The sequence below is a fragment of the Equus caballus genome, chromosome 6 (genome assembly GCF_041296265.1).
Source record: "Equus caballus isolate H_3958 breed thoroughbred chromosome 6, TB-T2T, whole genome shotgun sequence".
NCBI classification, from domain to species: Eukaryota; Metazoa; Chordata; class Mammalia; order Perissodactyla; family Equidae; genus Equus; species Equus caballus.
Window position 1 is genome coordinate 11,531,119 of NC_091689.1, and position 15,739 is coordinate 11,546,857.

The 15,739-nt window shown below is 43.8% G+C and overlaps 1 protein-coding gene across 2 annotated transcripts in view; it reads left to right on the plus strand.

Moving 5' to 3' along the window:
• Positions 1 to 231: 231 nt before the first annotated feature.
• Positions 232 to 15,739, plus strand: part of SGPP2 (sphingosine-1-phosphate phosphatase 2) — a 122,879-nt gene continuing 107,371 nt past the window's right edge. Inside the window, exon 1 of one of the 2 annotated variants that reach the window (XM_001493041.5) lies at positions 232 to 1,085. In XM_001493041.5, coding sequence (XP_001493091.1) covers positions 891 to 1,085 — 195 coding nt within the window. In that variant the 5' untranslated portion in view covers positions 232 to 890. The remainder of the gene's footprint in view (positions 1,086 to 15,739) is intronic. The other variant, XM_023642421.2, reaches the window with a different exon arrangement.

Below are 15,739 nucleotides of genomic sequence, written 5' to 3' on the forward strand. Positions count from 1 at the left end.
CACCGTGTTCTCTTCGGGTCTAAAGGTCCCGAACGATCTTGTTCCGCCTTCCCAGTGCCATTGCGTAAAGAGAGGCAGAGCGGAAAAAAGAAGTAGGAGGGAGGTGCAAGCATCATCTTTCTCAATGCAGAAAACCGAGAAGGAATCGCGTTTCCTCCCCACAGGTCTAAAACTGTTGCCCAATCCCAAGGGCAGAAGCAGGGATGCGGAGGATGACTCAGGGTCCACTTTGAAACTCCTGGGCTCTTGAGCAAGGTCGAGGAAGTTCGGGCTTTTGGGGAGACGTTGCATCACGGAGTTTGGAAAGAACTTGGGAATCTTTCCTGGGGCGGGGGGGGGGGGGGCGGGGCGGGTGGCGTCACTCTACTGGCAGAAAGCGGGCAAAGGCAGGAGTGGAGGTCTGGCTGCAGGGGGCTAGAGAGGAAATCCGACTTCACCCTGGGGTCAAGAGGGAAAGGAAGGGCAATACGGGATCAGCCCGCGCATGGCAGGATGGACTCAAGCAGGTCCACACCTGCTCGGCCGCTCCCCATTAGGTGGCACGCCTGCGCCAGCCTGGAAGGGGTGGGGGCGCGATGGTGCAGAGAGCGGCGCGGTGTAGACACCTGTACTCCTCACTCCAGTTCCGAGCGGGCCTGACGCCGGGACGGCCCCAGCCTGCGGGGAAGGCAAGGCGGGCTGACGTGCTGGGCGCAAGGCGGAGGCGGACACCTGGGCGCCCGCGCGTAGGGGCGGGCGCTAGGACCCGAGTGGCGCACCTGTTGGCTGGCGCCCCGGGCCCCGCCCGCCCTGCGCCCTTATTGCCCAGCCCGGCGAGGGTGACGGCGGGAGGGACAGTGTGAGCCCAGGGCACCCGCGTGGCGGCGGCGGCGCGCGACCTCGGGCGCACCATGGCCGAGCTGCTGCGGAGCCTGCAGGATTCCCAGCTCGTCGCCCGCTTCCAGCGCCGCTGCGGGCTCTTCCCCGCGCCGGATGAAGGCCCCTGTGAGGACGGCGCGGCGCCCGGGCTCGGGCATCTCCCGGGGGCCACCGGCAAGGGCCGCGGGGGGCCGGCCCATGGGCTGCGGAGAGTCACGGCCTCGCAGGTAACAGCGGGCCAGGTGTTCGCCGGGGTGGGGGGAGGGGCCGCCTCTCTGCAGCCTGCGGGCTAGCTGATCCAGACAACTCCGCGACGCGGGGACAGGCAGGCGGCTATCCTGCCCGGCCGAGAGGGCTCCATTCCCGGCGGCGACCCGGCTCCCGCCGCTGTGTGTGCAGGGGAGTGGGGCTAGGGAGTCCAGTCTCGAGGATGCCACCCTCTAACGCTGCCAGGTGGCCACTAGGTCTGTTCAGATTTCAAATCCACCCAGAGCGTCAAATGCGATTTATTTAGAGACTTCCTACCTTAATAAGTAGTTAAATTTATGTTCCTGTCCATTCTTCCAAATGTGTAAGAGTTACGTAACTGGGAAGAGGACCGGAGATGTCCTTGGCGTTTTCATGAGAGGCTTGCCTGGGGAGAAATTCTGAGAAGTCCCCCAGGATTCCTGAGTTTCCGCCCCCTCCCCCTTTCTCTGCCCCTCACTCTTGGGGTGTATGGCCAGGCTCAGCGAGCGCTTCACTGTCCTGCATCGCCAGCTCTAAGGACAGAACTTGGGGCTTAAAGATTGCTCCTGGAGAGATTGACCAACCCCACCCCCCACCGCCAGTGATGAAGTCCCAACAGCGCTTCGCTCCTTCCCTCCCCCCAGGATCTCGGGGTCCCTCCAGCCTCCAGCCTGGTGGGTCTTTTATTAACTGGCACCGGTGACTTTGAACAGATGCTGTCAGGAGGGAAGCTCACCATCCTCCGCTCTAGGCGTTCAGAGTGTGGTTACACAACCCACTGCGGCTTTGGGGAAGCCAGCGTGTGTGTTGGCGTCGCAGTGCTCAGGGACTCTAGGGGGCAGGGACCAGACAGGCTGCAGATGCTAACGTGCCAGGGCTGCTGTCTGCCAGGGTGGGCTCTCTGCAGCACTGAGATACTGGGAGCATCCACAGAAGCTGCCCTTTCTCTAGAGGAGGTGAAAACTGTGGCACATGAGGACAGAAGCAGTGTATTAACAATTCCAACTCCTTTTGTGGGGTGTGAGGAAAGCCACATTTTTTCCTTCCTAGAAGTTTTGGGGGCAGGAAGGTGGCATTTATTTATGTGTAGATTTCTAGGTGTAGTGACTGAGGAGCTGTGAAGCACCTGGCTTCCATGTGGAATGGAATATTGTGGGCATTGAATTATACAATTTATTTGAGAGGGTGGGGGTAGTTTGTATGTTCTTCTCCAGAGAAATCCATCTCTTTGATATTTCTTTTCTCCTTTTATTGTTCTCTCTCTATCCCACATGACATCCTAGTAACTTTTAGATGAGTTTGAGACACCCTTCCGCCCTTTTCCTCTTGCCTTATCTTAAAAATGGGGCGGAGTGAGGGGATAAGAACCAGTCATGTGCCTGGAGTGTGGCACAGCATTTCTTCTCTCCCCAAAGCGCCAGTACATAGTTGTATATCCTGTGTTCTTCTATGTGGGATGCCGCCATGGCATGGCCGGATGAGCACTGTGTAGGTCTGCGCCAGGATCTGAACTGGTGCATCCTGGGCCACCGAAGTGGAGCATGCAGACTAACCAGTAGGCCACAGGCCAGCCCCATGGTACAGCATTTTCTGTGCACACACACTGTGTACACCCACAGGTAAATGCACAGGCTGCTTTCTGTTGCCCTCTGCTCAAGCTTCTAGTCTGTTTCCCTCATCCAGGAAGCCAAAGAAGAGTGCATTTTTCCTCTAGTGCTTTTCAGACTTGTTTTAAACATTAGCCTTGCTAAGATAACTTTAAATTCTGGAAAAGGATCCTTTTGCCCTTGAGAAGCAAGATAAGCAGATTTCTTGCAGAAGTGTCTTCTTGCTTCTCGAAGAACCTGAGCATTCAGTGAGCCCCTTTCCATCCAACATACGACCTCACTCACTGTAGATCATGAAATAGTGAGAGCTAAAAATTTGCAATAAGAAACCACTGTGTTGGTGTGTGATGGGAAAAAACGCCATGAGAGCATTTGATAAATGAGAGGTTAATGAATGGTCTTAAAGGTGTGTTCGTCTCAAGTGACTTGGAAAGATTAATATTTTGCAAATACAGGTGGAGTTCCCAAAAGAAAATGATTGCATTCCTGCCCCGGATAATTAACAGGACTCCAAGGAAACAGTTGAGAAAATTTCTCTCCTGTGGCTGGACTTCCCTCGGCCTCTGGCCTTTGCCCTGCCTGATCCATATGGCCTTCTTTCTCTAAATAACCTGCTCCTCGTCATTCAGTTTCTCAGAGACACTTTCGCTCACCTTCCAGAATGGCTGCCCCTTTTATAGGTTCTCTTTGCTTCTGGAGTTTCTTTCTTGTGGCACTTATCACAGTGTGTAAATATGCCTTAGTGTGGAGATCTGATTACTGCTGCTCTCTTCCACTGGATGAGAAGCTCAAACAATGCAGCAAACTTGTCCAGTGTGCTCATTATTTTCTTCCCACGGCCTGGAACCTGGGAGCTCAGTGAATTTTGTGAATAAATGAGTGCAGATGGCAATATAAAATCTCCCCTATGAAAGCGAGATAAGCAGATTTCTTGCAGAGAGCTGTGTTCTGGCTGCTGGAAGAGCCTGAGCGTTCAGTGAGCCAAATGGTTCCCCCTTCTCATCCAACGCACGACTTCACTCACTATAGATTGGCAAAAAGTGAGAGCTAAAAATTCAAGATAAAAAATTAAGATTTTTTTAAAATTGCGGAGTAAATATGAAAATCAGCTTCTTCCACATAGCGCAGACGTCAGGGAGCATTACGACGTTAAGACCCTTTAAACAACAGATAAGTTATTGTCTTCACTTGAGTAATTTTATATTGCAATAAGTTCATTTTTCCCACCTCCTACCTTTTCTCTATTTATTTTGATCCTTAAAACAGGACAAAGGTGGAAATAATTGAGTAAATGCTTCCTCTACATTCTCCTAACATCATACACTGCTAGCTTAAAGGTTAACTAAATCTTTAGCAAACCAGGGCTGGGCTTGGCTTGCACAAGGCTGTCCTTTTACAAGTCAGACTGGACCTTAGAGATTTTCTAGTAGTCAGGAATTTCACAGATAGAAGGTCTGAGTCCTGAAGAGTTCAGTGCTTTGTTGAGGACTTCCCAGATATCCACGCAATCAGATCTTTTGGCTTTCAACTCTAAACTTCTTTCTACTGGCTACCTTCCAGGGAAAAATTCCAGGGCTTCACCCTATCTGTCTCGCTGAGAATGTATGAGGTGTTGGGGCTGGTTGCAAGCAGGGTGGAGATTGGGTGGAAGGAGGAGGTATTGCGTTGAGTTTGCAAGGATAATCATCGGAGGGCATTCTTGGCATTTACCAAGAGCAAGAGTCAGGGATCCTAGGACTGAGGTAGGAGGGCACAGTACTGGTCAGAACTGTGTTTATTTGTTTTGAGGTAAAGCCAGCCTTGGATATGATGGTGTTTTTGTTTCTATCATCTTTGCTTACTCAACTCAGTTGCATTGTTCAACTTTGCAATGCTTTCCCCCATTATTACATTAGACCGAGATAGTTGTGCTCTGCTCAGTAAATATTTTGATAACTATTTGCTCAGACATAGTTCTAAAGTTGGGTGGGGGAGAGGATCAAAGCTAGGTTATTTTTAGAAGTCTTTGCACTCTTTGTTTCTCTCTTGAAACATTTGGGGCCCTCCAGATCTGTCAGTCTACAAAACCGCACCCTTGACTTTATTGCTAAAGTGCAAAGAGCCGTCATAGGAAATGGGAGACGTGGATCTGGCTGTGCCTCAGGGTCATTGTGGACTTCTCTGGGCCGCAGTTGTCTCAACTGCAAAATGAGCAGAGTGGAATAGAACCACGAGTTTCCACCTGTGGCTGGACATTATAGTCATTAGAGGAGCTTTAAAAATGAAACAAACAAAACACCAGTGTCCAGGAGCCAGGTCAGAAGTGGGGCCCGGAGAAGCTGGCAAACGTCGGGGAAGTTCTGAATGCTCTTCTCCTGGGACTCACCCACCCTTCGTGTGTTTAGGACAAGGGTGGTGATGGCTGGAGACAGCAGTCTTGGCAGCTGTGATCTTTGGCTGGATTATGACTAACCTGACCAACAGTTTGGACTTCAAGTTTTGATTATCTTTATGTGGACGTGCAGGTTTGAAAAGGTAAAATTAGCCACTTTGAAAAGGTACATTTGATCATTTTTTTTCTAGTTACAGATATTGTTCAGATGAGACAACTTGAAAAAATACAAAGAAAAAGTTAAATCCATGCCCATTATACCGTTGCCCAAAGATAATCTCTCAGTAAATGTTCAATTTTTTTTTATTTTTAATGGCTGTGTATTACTCCGTAGCATGGATATACTATAATTTAGTTTGCCTGTTAATTGAGCTGTTAGATTATTTCCACTTTTTGCATTAAAAATAATGTCTTCGTACAAGTATCTTTCCATGTATCTTGATTGTCTTTTTTATTGAGGTGTAATTGAAATATAACATTGTATTAGTTTCAGGTACAACATAATGATTTGATATTTGTATATATTGTGAAATGAGTACCACAGTAAGTCTGGTTAACATTCATCACCACACATAGTTACAATTTTTTTCCTTGTGATGAGAACTTTTAAGACCTAGCAACTTTCAAATATATAATACAGTATTATTAACTATAGTTATCATGTTGTACATTACATCCTCAGGACTCATGTATTTTATAACTGGAAGTTTGTATCTTTTGACCACCTGCACCTATTTTGCCCACCTCACACCCCTTACCTCTAGCAACCACCGATCTGTTCTCTGTATCTATGAGTTCTTTTTTTTTAATTCCACATATAGGTGAAATCATACAGCATTTTTCTTTCTCTATCTGACTTATATCACTTAGCATAATGCCCTCAGGGTCCATCCGTGTTGTCATGAGTGGAAGATTTCTTTCTTTTTTATGGCTGAATGATATTCTACTCTATATATGTAGCACATTTTCTTTATCCGTTCATCCCTCAGTGGACACTGAGGTGGCTTCCGTGTCTTGGCCATTGTAAATGATGCTGCAGTGAACACAGGGGTGCATGTATCTTTTCAAGTGAGTGTTTTCATTTTCTTCAGAAAAACACCCAGAAGTGGAATTGCATGATCATATGGTAGTTCTAGTTTTAATCTTTTGAGGAAGCTCTATGCTATTTTCCATGGTGGCTGCACTAATTTATATTACCACCAACTGTGCACAAGGGTTCCCTTTTCTCCACATCCTCTCCAACACTTGTTATTTCTTGTCTTTTTGATAATAGCCGTCCTAACAGGTGTGAGGTGATATCTTATTGTGATTTTGCTTTGCCTTTCCCTGATGATTAGTGATGCTGAGCACCTTTTCATGTATGTGTTGGCCTCTGTATGTTTTCTTTGGAAAAGTGTCTGTTTAGATCATTGCCCATTTTTTAGTCACATTTTTTTTTTTTGCTATAGAGATGTGTGAATTCTTTATATATTTTGGATATTAACCCTTTATCAAATATATGATTTGCAGATATTTGCTCTGATTTGGGAGCTTGCCTCTTCATGTTGTTGATGGTTTCCTTTGCTGTGCTGAAGCTTTTTAGTCTGATGTGGTCCCACTTGTTTATTTTTGCTTTTGTTGCTTTTGCTTTTGGTGTCAGATTCAAAAAATCATCACCAAGACTGATGTCAATCTTTGATTGTCTTCTTAATTTAAATTTCCAGACTCAGAATGGCTGGGTAGAAATATGCACGTATTATGGCTTTTAGTAAGTATTACCAAGTTGCTCCACAGAAAGGCTGTGCTAAGATCTATAACTGAGTTTAGGTTTCCCACACCCTCACCAATATTAGGTATTAACACTCTCTTTAATCTTTGGAGAAAACAGGCCATTTCTGCTTCTATCTCATCTTTGTTTCTGACCAACATCTTTTGATCAACTACTGTGTTTCTGGAACAGTCCTCAGCCTTAAAGATAAATAAGATTTAGTTCCTGCCCTGAGAAGACCACAAAGAAAATGGTGCAATGCAGAAAATACTAGAATAGAAGGATAAAGACGTGGCCAGGGAGACAGTAGGAGCAACTCTAGGGGAGTCCATGAAGTCTTGAGTAGCGGCTTGAAGAGCAGTAGGAGTCAAATAGGCAAAAATGTGAGAATCAGTGTTTGTTTTTTTTTTTTATGAGGAAGATTGCCACATGTATGTGGGATGCCGCCACATCATGGCTTGATGAGCAGTGTGTATGTCCCTGCCCGGGACCTGAACCCGTGAACCCCAGGCTGCCGAAGTGGAGCATGCAAACTTAACCACTAGCCACCAGGCTGGCCTGAGAACCTCTTTTCTTTACTTGGAAATCTCATGTGATAAAACATAAAGACCCACTGTGATTTTTGGTGAACAGGTGACAAGTTCAGCTTGGGTGGAGAAAGAGTCCCAACAGGAAATAGATGGCCCACTGAAAAAGGGTAATTGAAACCTTTAAAAATGGTTAAAATGGCAAATTTTATGTTATGTATATTTTACCTCAATTAAAAAAGAGAAAAGGAACATAGACTCTACTCCACTGTCAGGGAAGGGAAGCATGACTTCCCTCTCCTTAAGTGTGGGCTGCGCATAGTGACTTCCTTCTAAAGGATAGAATGGAAAGAGGGAGAAAAAAAGAGAGTAATTTTACAATATAAAGACCTGCCAGACGTTGCCTCAGCCAGGTGATCAAGTTCAACATCAACATGATAAGTCATGATACAGTATGTGTTCTTTATGCACATTGGAATTATTGACTCTTGGTGCATGTTGAAAATGCCACTTCACCTCTGTGGTCTTCTTCTCCCAAACCCATACTCTCAGTCTAATCATGGGAAAGACATCAGATGAATCCCATTTGAGGGACATTCTACAAAGTATCTGACCAATACTGTTATTGATGTCAAGTTCATCAGTAAGAAGGAAAGTCTGAGAAACTGTCGCAGCCAAGAGGAGCCTAAGGAGACATGACAACTAAATGTAATTGTGGTGTCCTGGGTGGGACCCTGGAACAGAAAAAAGGACATTAGGTATGCGCTTACTTAATAGTAATGCATCAGTATTGTAACAAATGTATCGTACTAATAATATAAGACGTTAATGATAGGGGAAACTGACTGCAGAGTGGATGGGAAGGATGTGGACTATATGGGAACTCTTTGTATTGTGTTCTACGTTTTCCTGTAAATTGAAAACTATTCTAAAAATAAAGTCTATGGAAAAATTTTTTGGAAGGGGGTAGGTAATTGGAGGCAGTTCAAAGATGGGCTTATTTTACAAAGGTGTAGGCAGGGTTGGAAAAAACCAACATGGCAGGATGAAGCATCTTGGAGCAGACAACTTCAGTGTAAAAAGCAAGAGAAGAGGAGAAGGTTCTGGTAACCCCAGACCCAATGAGAGCTTAGCTGTCAGAGGCCCCTGACAGGAGCTGAGGCCTTTAGTGGAGAAACATGGCCCCCTCTAGGCAGGAAGGAATAGGGGAAATGCCATCTCAGACTCATTCTTCACGTCCCCTCTCGTATCCTGCTAGTGCTTCCCTTTGGCCAAATTCAGTCAGAAGCCAGGGAGCTTGGGAACCTGGCTGATGCCATCCATAAAGGTCAACCCCCCTCCTGGAGAAAGGTGGAGAGTGGACCTGGAAGGACAAATGGAGAATATCCAGGGCAGCTTGCCTGATGAAAGTGGTGTGGTAATACTGGCTGAAGTTTTGGGCTAGAGCCAGAGTTTTAGGCTGATGCCTTAATGTGGCTTCCTGCAGAATTTGGACTTCATCCTAGGGATGGGGGGGATAGCAAATCAATTTCATCCCAGGTGCCAAATCAGAATTGGCAACTGGAACACTGTGATGAGAAAGGTTCTCAGGGTGTCACTGTGCTTAATGGGAAAGAGTGTGGGGCTGAATGACGATGCCTGTGTGGGGTACTGAGGGAGCCTGGTGGTGAAGCATTTAGAAATGGTGATGTTATACTCAAACAGCAGCAAATATGAAACTAACAGGAAATCAAGCCTTGATATCTGGCTTGGGTTCTTGATGATACTTTGAGTGTCTCTCTCACCTAGAAACAGCTTAGGAAGAAAGAGACCACAGATGGTTTCCGAAGACACAGGTTGCCATGTTTTGAATCACGGGACCCCATCATTATGGCTACAGGCTGATTGGATTAGGGGTCAGCCCTTGTGTCAAAGGCAGCCTTCTATAGGCTGTTCAGCATCTTATGAAATGGCCTAGTGTGAGAAATTCACTTACCTGGGATACTACGTATTGGACAGTAACTAACGAAGCCCATCAAGTTGCTCAGGGAATCTGAATGCAAGACCCAGACATAGGGACATGAATAGTAGAATGGTGATGAACTTTGAAGGGAAGGAGGACGCCATACACAGAAGCCTCGAGACAGAGAAATCAGTAGGAAAGCAGAAGCCCGTGGTGGAGAGGAGAGCAGAAAGTACACAGCACTGGTAAGTGCAGAAGGAAAAACTCCGAGTGGAGGAAGAAGCCAAATCTTGAGTGTGGTAGACGCCACTTCTGAGGAACTGTTGACTTTCAGGATAGAATGGCTTAGGGGAGTGGGGCTCAGGAAAGAGGACTGGCTGCGTAGCTGCTGGCATTGTTTCCTTAATTCCTGAGGAATCGTGTGGCAAACTCCTGTAGCTGAAGTTTCACCGTGTGGGTCTCCCCTTGCAACCAAAATGTGTCGGTCCCTACTTTTTTTGAAGACTTGCACATAATTGCAATTAGATCACTAGTTCTGTCAGTTTTGTTTAGTTGCGAATGGTGATAGACTAGGGGTATGGCAGTAGATGGGGACAATGGGGAGGAGGGACCAGATCCCCCCTCCTCCATTGTGCATCCCCAGGGCCTTACATGTACCTGGATCACAGCAGGTACTTACTGCTCCCTGTTGAACGAAGCATGAAGGGTGTGTTAAAGTCAACCTTTTCTTTCTCGGCAGAAATGGGATCACCTGCTCTTTCCTCTCACAACTGGGGTCATTTCTATCCCTGACCAGTTTACCTGGCTGTGTCTTCTTTTAGCTGAATGTTTTTTTCAGTGTTGGCTCCTCCCTTTTTACCCAGGAAACTGATGAAGGGTTTTGATTAATAAGTAACTTTTTTTATTGGGTCGCTTTCTTCTGTGGACGCCATGAAGGGAATTTAGGTTTCGCTAACAGTTGGGTCATGGTGAGACACCTGCCATGATTAAGTGACTATTTTAGGGAGACTGTTGACAGCAAGCCTAGTCTAATTTTAGCTTTCTTGCCTTATAATTAAGATGTCAAAACTTTTAAATTTTAAAAAAGCACTTTCACTTCTGTCATTACAGTTTTTGTTAATGATTAAGTCCTCCGTCCTCCTGATAATAATTATGTCTTGAGCAGAAGCAGTCTTGCATTTTATTTGGCACACAATTTTCCTGGGAGAAAACACTATCCCGGTTTCCTGGCAACACGTTTCCAGCGCTCCTATCTGTGTTAGGGATCTATAAAAATGCTAAAAGTGGGGCCTTTATTATTCTACTTGCCTAGTGAGAGGCATTCTACATTTTAATAAAATGGGTTATTGGAAAATCCAGCAAAGACTGTGATTCACGTTTCTCTCCCCTCATTCTTGCTTCAAACATAGTATGGACCAATGAGCAAAGTGTTTTAAAAACAGAGAAAAAATCCTTAGGGGTGGGCCAGGGTGGATGGGAGGGGAAGATCTTGCAGGTGGGGCTTGGGAACCTTGGGAAGGGGTGTCATGGTTTCCTAGAGCTATTTCGAATATTACTTGCAGCCCCCCAGATGGTCACTGGCAGATTCATAACCCTTTATTTAATAAAACAAAACAAAATACCAGCTTTGTTCTCGCTTCTGTTAAGGCCGTTTATTTGGTAATCATGCCTGCAAGAGAAATGCCCCGTCTTCCACCTCAAGGTGTGTTTCGATTTTTCCAAGTGGCAAAAGCTTTGTTCCCATAGAATTTTATGGGAAACAGCCCATCAAAGCAGGGGCTCCTCTGGGTGGGAGGAAGAGGGGATGATGGTGAATAAGCCTCCTGGGGATAAAATGTTGGGAGCTGAGAGGCCAGGACTTCATTGATGGAGAAAGGGCTTAGGTGCACATTTTAGTACAGTTAAAAAAAAATCATCCTTTTTCGAAAGGTGACTTAAAAGGTGGCCATGAGATAGAACATCAAAGATTTTGTTGTCAGGGTAAGTGAAAGGAGGCTGTGTTAGAAGTCGGTTGTTTTTTTTTCCTCCTTTCTCAGTTTTTGATCTTTTGATGATTTTCAGCTAGGAAGATATCAAATATTTTTAAATTAGTTTTTATAATTTTCAAGTATTAAAGTAATAGATGTTTATGGTAGAAATAGAAGAAGACACCAAAAAGTATAAAGAAGAAAAACATCCCATCATAATTTTGCAACCTAGACAAAAACATTGTTTTAGAGTATTGCTGCCTTTTGTTCTGTGCAAATATAGAATATTTAAGTGATGAGCATGCTATATTCATATAATATTGGAATTAGCTTTTTTTGCTCACATCATAGGCATTGCCCCACATCTTTGAATATTCTTTAATTATATGATTTTGATAGTTCTGTTATCATTTATCGTGTGATTGTAACTTAATTTTTTAAACCATTTCCTAAAGTATGTATTTAGATTGTTTCAGTCTTTATCTTTGTACTTCAACTTGAATCTAAATATCGAATTATTTCCAGAGAACCACAAGAAAATCTTATTTCATAGCTCTTCATCCTTACTGCCAAATTACCTTGTGAAAATATATCTCAGTTGCTTCTCCATTGTCAGCATTTAGTATTATCTTCTTGTTGTTTGTTCTCTTTTGCTTTTTCTTTATGATAACTTTGGTTTAGCAAGTGCACAGATCTTAAACATACAACTTGATAAATTTAACTGTGTGTCAGCCTCTCTATAATTACTGCCCAGATGAAAGTATAGAACAATTCCAGAACCTCAGAAGTTTCCCTCAGTCTCCTGCCACGCAATACCACTCTTACTCCCAGGCAACCGTCATTCTCCCTCCAGCACCATAACTTAGTTTCGCCTATTAAACTTCACATAAATGGAATCACGTAGGATGTGTAGCAGTAGTGTTTTCATTTTTATGCCAAGTGGCATCCATCGCATGAATACAGCACGAGTTATTTATCCATTCTACTGTTTATGGACATTTGGGTTTTTATGAATAAAGCACAGCATCAAGAATTATCTTTAAATTTTTTCATTTTGAAATAATTTCAGACTTTTGAAAATTTGCAAAAATAGTACAAAAAAATTCCTATGTACTCCTGACCCATGTTCTCCTAATGTTAGCCTCATATGTAACTACAGTGCAATTACCAAGTAGATAGTATGTAATCTGTGGGCCTTTTTCAGTTTTCACGAATTGCTCTGCTAATGTCCTTTGGCTGTTCTGGGATTTAATGCAGGATCATAAACTGCATTTAGTTGATGCATCTCTTTAGTCCACCCTGGAAGTTCTTCAATCTTTCCTTGCCTTTTCTCACCTTGACTCTTGAAGAGTCCAGGCCATTTATTTTGTATAGTATCCCTTAATTCAGGTTTGTGTGATGTTTCCTCAAGATTACATTCAGGTTCTCTATTTCTGGCAGGAATACCACAGGCAAGATATTGTGTCCTCCTTAGTGCATCATATCAGGAGGCAAAAACTCTTGATTTATTCTATTACCAGCGATTTTAACTTTAAACACCTTTAAAAGTATTTACGTGGTTTCTTCCAAGGAAGTGTTTTTCCCTTTGTAATTAATAAGTATATTGTAGACTGGTATTCTGAAACATTAGAAATATCTTGTTTCTCTACATATTTTCATCCACTAATTTTATCATTCCTTAGTGGTGTTTTATCTTTTAAAAAGTAATCTGCCAATTTGATGGCAGAATGAAAGCATCTCATGATTTTAATTTTGTATTTCTTTCATCTCTATGAGGTTGAATATTATATAGCAGATACTCATATTACTCTTTTTGTTAATGTTCTGGTCATGTATTTTATTTCTTCCACTGTGGTTTTGGTGGGGGTGTTTTTCTTACTGAGTTTTCGTGATCTGTTTAGTTTTTCCCTTGTGCATCAGAATCTTCCATTGTCATCAGTTAACATGAGCTCACAACCAGTGTAGTTCTTTTTTTTTAAAGATTGTTATTTTTATTTTTAATTTTTAATTTTTCCTTTTTCTCCCCAAAGCCCCTGGCACATAGTTGTATATGTTTAGTTGTGAGTCCTTCTAGTTGTGGCATGCAGGATGCCGTCTCAGCATGGCCTGATGAGCGGTGCCATGTCCGTGCCCAGGATCTGAACTGGCAAAACCCTGGGCCACCGAAGCGGAGCATGCGAACTTAACCACTCGGCCATGGGGCCAGCCCTTCAATCAATATGTTTCTTATCTTTCCTTGTAAAGAGACAATATTGGGAGTCTGAGGGAGAGATGGAGATAAGGAGGAAGTTATAACTCCCTGCAGGGTATCTGTGGGTTCAGACAAGACATGCCTGGTTTCTTTGTCCTTTCGCCTGTTCCTTCCAGGTGGGGCCCATCGTTTGCATACTGTAAAACTTTTGTGATATTTCAGTAGTCTTGGGCAAGGATGAGGGTTCTGAAAGACTTAGGGAAATTATACATTCCCTGGCAACTCTGAGCGAGGAAAGCAATATTATGCTTCCAGGATGTTACCTCCACATTATGATGTTATGATAATGAAGCAGGAAAATGAATCTGTTGTGTTGTACATTGCAGAGCATGGCAGATGATTCTGGAGACGCCACCTGGGTCCTCCTAGCCTTGGGTCTCTTCTGGATGGTACCTGAGAAGCCTCAGGGCTGCCTTCTTGCCATGCTCAGTTACCACACACATGTTCTCAAATAGAAGGCAAGGGATCGCTATCCCCGATATTTATTCAATAGCGTATTTCTGAATAACCCTTACTTTTGGAGAGAAGGGACTAATATCCATTGATCACTTAATTTCGCCTCCCATCTGAGGCCACGTATCTAAACTCAACTGATGCCACGTGTCGTATGTTATTATCCAAAAATTTGGGCCCTGAAGGAATTGTCTGAATTTTTCCAACATGTTGGGCTCTAAGTGACCTAACCCTTATTTTTTCATGGTTAGCCACGCCAGTACCATTACAGGGATAGAAATGGGACTTCCCACACTCATCTTGAGTACTTCCTGGTGTAGACGGGTAGACTTGCATAGATTATGGTGCCCATGTGTTATAATAAGGCCCACAAACACAATGCCCTCACTTAGATTTAGAACGATTTATTTGGTAATCAATGCTTTTTCTCCTCGCGCCCCCGCCACCTGACACCAGGCCCAGTTGACTCACCAGATAATAATCTATAATGGAAGAATGTTACTTTTGAAAATGAAGCTTATTTATTTAATCTTTAAAGGTTAGTAGTGGGGCCGGCCCCATGGCCAAGTGGTTAAGTTTGTGAGCTCTGCTTTGGCGGCCCAGTGTTTCTCGGGTTCGAATCCTGGGCGTGGACATGGCACCACTCATCAGGCCAAGCTGAGGCAGCATCCCACATGCTACAACTAGAAGGACCCACAACTAAAATATGCAACTGCATGCTGGGGGGATTTGGGGAGAAAAAGAAAAAAAAAAGAAGATTGGCAACAGTTGTTATAGCTCAGGTGCCAATCTTTAAAAAAAAACTAAATTCCTGCCTTACACGCTTAAAAACAAAAAAGTTAGTACTAAACGTGCATTTACCATGCAACCCACAATTGTGCTCCTGGGCATTTAGCCCCAGAAATATGAAAACTTACTCACACTAAAACCTGTACGTGATTTTTCACAGCAGCTTTATTTGTAATGGCCAAAAATGAAACAACTAAAATGTCCCTCACTAGACAAACAGCTAAATAAACTGTGGTACATCCTTACTGTAAAATACTGCTCAGCATGAAATAAGTCAGAAGAAGAAAGTCAAATACTATATGATCTCACTCATAAATAGCAGGTAAAAACAACACAGAGACAGAGATTGGATTGGTTACCGGGGGAAGGAAGGAGGAACGAGGGTGAGAGGGGTGATTAGGCACAGGTGTGTGGCGATGGATTATAATTCGTCTTTGGGTGGTGAACATGATGTAATCTACACAGGAATCAAAATATAACGACGTCCACCTGAAATTTATATAATGTTATAAACCAATGTTACAGAAAAAAAAAAATACTGCTAGCAATAAAAAAGAATGAACTATTAATCTACCCAATAGCTTGGGTGGGTCTCAAGGGCACTGAGTGAAAAAGCCAATCTCTAAAGATCATACACCGCATAATTCCATTTATAGAACGTTCTTGAAATGACGAAATTATAAAGATGGAAAACAGATTAGCGGTTGCCAGGGGTTAGCGATGAGGGGATGGCTATAAAAGGGTCGTAACAAGGGAGATCTTTGTGTTGATGGGGTATTCTGTAACTTGATGGCGGTGGTAGTTACATGAGTCTACACATGTGGTAAAATGGCATAGAACTGTAGACATGAGGTACCGACATCAGATTCCTGGCTTTGATATCATACTGTAATTATGTAGGATGTAACCACTGGGAGAAAGTGAGTGGAGAGCATCCAGGGCTTCTCTGTATTTTACCTATAATCTAACAGTTCTTTCAAAATGAAAAGGTTTTTAAAA